At 43.5% G+C, this 6,441-nt stretch overlaps 1 protein-coding gene across 2 annotated transcripts in view; it reads left to right on the top strand.

Annotated features, from left to right (window-relative positions):
* LOC119316794 (transcription factor E2FA-like) overlaps window positions 1–5,126 on the top strand; it is a 10,411-nt gene extending 5,285 nt beyond the window's left edge. Inside the window, exons 4-14 of one of the 2 annotated variants that reach the window (XM_037591174.1) lie at window positions 2,277–2,362; window positions 2,447–2,535; window positions 2,636–2,687; window positions 2,819–2,871; window positions 2,971–3,021; window positions 3,091–3,139; window positions 3,262–3,327; window positions 3,417–3,493; window positions 3,569–3,797; window positions 4,077–4,143; window positions 4,257–5,126. In XM_037591174.1, coding sequence (XP_037447071.1) covers window positions 2,277–2,362; window positions 2,447–2,535; window positions 2,636–2,687; window positions 2,819–2,871; window positions 2,971–3,021; window positions 3,091–3,139; window positions 3,262–3,327; window positions 3,417–3,493; window positions 3,569–3,797; window positions 4,077–4,143; window positions 4,257–4,360 — 923 coding nt within the window. In that variant the 3' untranslated portion in view covers window positions 4,361–5,126. The remainder of the gene's footprint in view (window positions 1–2,276; window positions 2,363–2,446; window positions 2,536–2,635; window positions 2,688–2,818; window positions 2,872–2,970; window positions 3,022–3,090; window positions 3,140–3,261; window positions 3,328–3,416; window positions 3,494–3,568; window positions 3,798–4,076; window positions 4,144–4,256) is intronic. The other variant, XM_037591175.1, reaches the window with a different exon arrangement.
* The last annotated feature ends 1,315 nt before the right edge of the window (window positions 5,127–6,441 follow it).

Raw genomic sequence — 6,441 nt, forward strand, 5'->3', positions numbered from 1 at the left:
CAACAGGGGTGGCGTTGGGAAGCAGACGAATGCGGTGGTCTTGGGTCCTGGCCGGTGGGAGCGTCGTAGTAGAGGTGGACGAACTCGTCGAGCATATCATCCATGGGTCCCGAATCCTGTCTCAAAAGTGTATGCACGACCCTCCCGGGAGGGGGGGGGGGGGGGGCATGTGACATGGGTGCTGTGGAGGTGGAAGGATACGTGAAAACGATGAAAGTCCCAAAAAATGGGCCCAAACTTCCGGAGTCAGTCGACACCAAGAATGGTGTCGAAGCTGCCGAGCAGAATGGTGAAACAGTCCTTGCGGAATGTCAAGCCTTCAATATGCAGTGGAATGTCAAGCCTTCAATATGCAGTGGAATGTCATACGTAGAGTCCTGAATTGGCGACCTGATCACCGTTGGCCACCATCATACGGAGGACGGGGTCTACCTCCGGAGTAAGGCTGATAGGCAGTAGAGCACTAGAGTCGATCAAGTTGTGTCAAGCCTGTATCTAGCAAGGCAGTGAATGTCGTGTCCTTGATGCAGACACGCAACTGCATTATGTCCATCGTGTGAAGGCTCCAAAGGCCGGTGATGGCACGAGACTGGGGGGTGGGGGACTTTGATCCATCCTTGTCGCAAAGGTCATGTGGAGCGAAGTCGTCAACCTCGATGAAGAAAAGCTTGGCGCACCAGTGGCCCGGGACATAAGGCTCATCACAGTTGTAGTAGATGTCTCACGACGCCGTTTGGCAAACTCGGCTGGAGTGAGATGGAGAAGTGCTGGTGGTGCCGGGGTAGCTGATGCCGGAGTTGGGGCAGGGGCAATACAAGGCGCCGCTACACGAGTCCAAGGAGGCTGTGGCTGTGGCGCCGAAGAAGGTGCACGATGGTGCCGCTCATTCGCCTTGGCGAAGGCAATACCGGAGTGGAGGTCAATGGCCGCTGAAGCTCGCCGTCTTGGCAAAGGCCCTCAGGCAACCTTGTGGTGTGCTGGAACTACTGCTGGGCTGGCGAAAAAAGCTCACTGTTACGGCAGAGAAGTGCCATGAACTTGCTGCTGTAGTCAACAACCGAGGGGGTGATGATAGGCGGGCAAATGTGTGAAGAGATGGCCCGAACTTGAGGTGGCAAGCCTCCTTGAACCGCTCCCATGTTGGTATGCCATAGTCACGCTCCAACTACAAGTACCAAAATTTAGCGTCGCCCTGCTGTCCAAACTTTGTCAACCTCGTGTGTGCGCTGACCCTGGAAAAGTTGGTCGCACCGGTTGAGCCAACCGAGGGGGTCGATGGAGCCATCATACGTGGGGAAATCCAGTTTGTGGAAGCGAGGCCGAACTAGAGCCAGAGCCAACATGAGTATAAGGGTATGGTGGGACGGAAGTTAGAGGCGAGGCATTATTTTGTAGGCTGGGTCGAGGGCGGCTTCCAGGCATTAAAGGGGTTGCTGCTGGGTAGGTTGAGGGAGGAACATGGTACTGTGGTGGCAGCAGCTGGTGGTACGCGGGATAAGCGGTGTGGCTTGGGTTGGGGCACAGGCTGGAAGCAATCTGGGTGGAGGTGGTGGGTGGGCAGGACGTGCCTCATGGTGGGCTGAGAGCGTGCAGTGAAGTCGTGCTGGTCTGGCCTGCGGGTGTGCCAGAGTAGACCCTGCCAACGCCAGGCCCTGCGCTGGGGTAGAGACGGGCGCCCCAAAGAATCCACTGTAGCCACCAGAGCTGAGGAAAGCGAGTGCTTGATCCTCCGTGCTGTGGGCCACAAAAGCTTTGAGTTGATCAGAGATTTCTGTGATCTGGGCTACGGCGTCGGTGTTGAGGACCTCGTCCCCAGGCATCTTAAATGTATCTAATACCAAAATTGGAAGAAATCAAATTTATAATTACTCTAGGCAGCTATGGTAAAGAAAATGCTCTGAATTGACTTGCTTTATTCACCAGATTAAGTCCCTTCTTATAGGCGGACTTACTTGGCCATCAAGCCAAAACCAAACCGATTACAATCTGGACTCTCTCTCTCTCTCTCTCTCTCTCTCTCTCTCTCTAAACGGACTCTGAAGCTTTTAACTAATTAAATTCTGACTCAAACTGAAGGCTAAGGGAAACCGAGTCTCCCTGCTATTTGCGCTTCCTATGGTGGCTCTGCTGTATTGTTGTGGGCCCTACGGCTATAAGTCTGACCCCACATTCATATGTATCTTGCAGACTTGGATCTTCCAGGATTTGGTTACATCTTAATTTGTGTTCCATGTTACTGTGCACTGTTACTTATATCTACCCTGATCCATCTTCAGGACTTCTGACAAAGAAGTTCATCAATTTGCTGAAGCAAGCTGAGGATGGCATTCTAGATTTGAATAATGCTGCAGAAACACTAGAGGTTACATACACACTGTTATCACTGCAGCTGATACTTAATTGCTTCCAATTGATACAAATTTCACATATTTTTCCTACTATTCAGGTTCAAAAGCGACGCATATATGACATCACAAATGTCCTCGAAGGAATTGGTCTTATAGAAAAGACACTTAAAAACAGAATTCGTTGGAAGTAATGCTATTTTCCTTTCTTGAACTTGTCTTCCTTCATTTAGTCTTATTTCTTTACCACTTGGTGTGTTATATAAAGCTAATCTCACATAACATTACAGGGGCTTGGATGATTCAGGAGTGGAATTGGATAATGGCCTTTCAGGTTTGCAGGTATCTGTTCATGTGAATTTATTATTCCTAATGAAATTGACATATTAATTCTACGCGCACCTGAATACTTTGTTTGAGATATATTATGATAAGGATATCAAAGCTCAGTATTGTATAACCTATTCTTTCAGACAGAAGTTGAAAATCTTAATTTGCAGGAGCAAGCCTTAGATGAGCGTATAAGGTTGGTAGTGTTGCAAACAACAAACTTCAAATTCTGGGCTTCTCTACAAAACATACAATCTGAGCATGATATAACCTGGAATCTTGTTTTTTTTTGCAGTGATATGCGCGAAAAGCTAAGGGGGTTAACGGAAGATGAGAACAGTCAAAGGTAATTGTATTTCTTGTGTTGTGTCAATGTTGAATGATGTATAAAACCTGACTTTCATTTGTCCATTAGATGGCTCTATGTGACGGAAGATGATATCAAGGGATTACCCTGCTTTCAGGTCTGCTACTCTACTTACATGGGTGAACAATGTCACACGTTAGTTGTTATCATTTGCAGTTGACTTTACAGTATTTCTACAGCAGTGATTCTGTATGTTAACATGTATTTCGGGCTTTTCAGAATGAAACTCTAATTGCAATAAAAGCTCCTCATGGTACTACACTTGAAGTACCTGATCCTGATGAGGTAGGATTAGTAAAATTAGTGGAGATTTGCACACACAAATGGTTTTGTGGACTGATTAATGACTTCTTGTGTATCTGCTCCCTATACAGGCTGGTGATTATCTCCAGAGGAGATACAGAATCGTATTAAGAAGTACCCTGGGTCCAATAGATGTTTACTTAGTTAGGTAATGCTGCATTCCTGTAGTGGAGCTAAATATTTGTACTGAATTTTACCTGATCAGAACCTGTTGTATTTTTAGTCAATTTGACGATGGATTTGAGAATTTGGGTGGTGCTGCAACACCTCCAAGGCATACAAATGTCCCAAAACCTGGACCTTGTGAAGACTTACATGCAACAAACGCTACACAAAGCAGCAAATCAATCAATGTGGAATATAATATTCAGCACAGGCAGAATACTCCACAAGATCCTAGTTCTTCAAATGATTATGGAGGGATGACAAGGATAATCCCTTCAGATGTTAATGTAAGTCCGGTTTTCTCAAAGTTTATTTTTGAAAATTTCTCCTGTATCATAAAATTCAAATAAAATGTTACAACATTATGCATGACTGTACAAACTTTTGTTCTGCTCTTTCTGTTAACCTTTTTTGTCCCTTGAACTCTCACATGCAAATCCTATTTGTAAAACTAACTATTAAGTTTGCAGAAGCATACAGTAAGTTTTTCTCTATAGTAATACTCCTCTTGTGCAAAGATATCAAAAATGATCATGACGGAACTATAATGCTACACAATTTTGCAGACTGATGCTGATTACTGGCTCCTAACAGAGGGTGATGTTAGTATTACTGACATGTGGGAAACAGCACGTATCCTTTGTTTGATCATTCATTAAACCTTATTAGGCTATTCACTAATGTTTGAAATATATACATGCTAAGTAGTGATTATCTCAACTTGAAGTTCTTAACATGGAAAATAGCAGAAGTGCAGTGGGACACCGCTGTGTTTTTACCTGAAGATGTTAGCATCCCACATGCACATCATAGTCCGCGGATGCAGGTTCCAAGCATGGATCAACCATAAGGTCATGGCGGTGAAAACTTGACATATGGAATTCCTGGAGTGCTGTTTCAGAAAATACTGATTTCAAAATGGAAAGATCAGGGCAGCAAGTTCAGACTGATCACCGTTCTGAATTTGCTGTTTGTTATGGAGACGATTGGTGCCAACTAACTTATCAGTCTGCTGCCTTGTTTGTTCTGGCACCTGTCCTTCAGTTGAAAAGGCGCCCATGTGCATATTGCACCTTGAATTCGGGCTGCTATGCACATTCGGTATCTGCTTTATTTCTCTAACTGAGTATATTTTGCAAGGCAATAGTGGCTCTGTAGCTCTCTTGGGAATTAATACGAATCTTTTTGAGCAAAAACAGTAGGGAAGTCCCCTGTTGTGACTCTTCCATTATATAAATGGAGTTTATACAAAGGGGTAATACAAATGGAGTTGGGTGAGACAAGGGCATGTCACAAATGATCTAACCAAGATTGCATGCCCTCCACCAAACTATGTTTAGCTCTCTTTATGATTAAACCAAAATGTTCATTGAAGCTAATGTCACTGAAGCCTAATACCCAGCAATAAGAGCTTCCTAGTAGCACATGATGTCCAATCTGTTTCTAGCTTCAGTAAGCATCTTAAGCAGTTCCAATTCCGGTTTCCATTCAATCTTTAGGGACAACCAGAAGTTTTAACTGAATTCATAGCTGAAGAAGATATGAAGCAAATCTTCATTGGTCTCTTCAGTACACACATGTACTGTCATCAATATGTATGTTTTTTTTTCTGGTTATGAGGTCTCTGGTGTTTAAATTTGTCATAAATTAGGAGGTAGAAGAAAAATTCTGATTTAAAAGAGATGAAGATTTCCATATCCATCTAAATGGAGCCGGGGCTGGTGGTCGGCCTCCAATCATCTCATTATATGCCTTTTTGTTTTTTTAATATGCCTTTTTGGTGGAATGAGCTTGAAAGAACCATATATCCATGTCAGTGGTGGATCCAGGATTTAAAGATACTCGGGACGGACTTTTTAAAAGAAACAAAAAAAATCGAAGCCATGATATAATCAAGTAACACAATCAATAAAATTAAATTGTCAATTGTGCATTCAGGCAACATGATCAACACAATTAATTATTCAAAATAGTTTCATTCTCAAGAACTAGAGAAAGAAACATAACACAATTTTTTTTAGTAAAGTCTAACTTGGACTCCCGCTTGTTGAATCTTTCATTATTTATCAAAAAATATCTAATTTTCAAGTCCATTGCAATACGCTAAAGATGTAAAAAAGTAGATCAATTTAAATCTTAGCACAACATGACACTTATTCAAACAAAAGATAAGACATGTTTTTGCCACTAAGTTGCCAATGTTGGCTCGATTGTAGTTTTGAGCCGACGGCCCTAGAAACAAGGGACTCCATTCTCTTTCTCCATCCAGTACTTGGACGAACCTGGCAACGCCACGGGAAGGCAGAAGTGGAGCGCCATGCCTTGCAATTGGAAACATCAAGTCCAGGTTGCGGATAAAAAGTAATGGGCTAATCTCATCTTTCATTGGGCCTTACTTGACTGGCCCATCTCCTAGTAAATCATGGCCTATCGTGTATCTCTCCTAGCGAACCGTTCATTTCCTCTCCTCTCGCTCGTTGCTCAACCTCATCTCAAAGCTAATCTGCTCGCCTCCCATGGTGGCCATGCCAAAACAGTAGGTGGGATACCCTAGATCCTCAAAATTTACCAAGGGCGGCCGCCCATACACGACCCCATGCTGGCGTCGCCCGTGATCCTTGTCATCATAGCTCATAAGGCCATTTAGTAGGTCATTGAGCATGAATTATATTACATTGTTGAACAACAAAGTAGACATTTGAAGATGGAACATATCATGTATATTTTCCTGGGCTTATATTCTTGGGCTCCGAAGACACAAATCTCCTTACCTCTAGAATAAGAATAAAGTTGAAGAAAAATGTGTTGGAGTTTGTTATCTTGCCAGAGATCATTCCATAGAAGAGCAAACGTCCCTTTGAAGACCTTGCATTTAGTCATATCTTTAAATGTCCCAAGATAGAACAACAACCCTTCCACCAAAAGGATCCT

This window comes from Triticum dicoccoides, chromosome 6A (assembly GCF_002162155.2).
Source record: "Triticum dicoccoides isolate Atlit2015 ecotype Zavitan chromosome 6A, WEW_v2.0, whole genome shotgun sequence".
In the NCBI taxonomy this organism is placed as follows: domain Eukaryota; kingdom Viridiplantae; phylum Streptophyta; class Magnoliopsida; order Poales; family Poaceae; genus Triticum; species Triticum dicoccoides.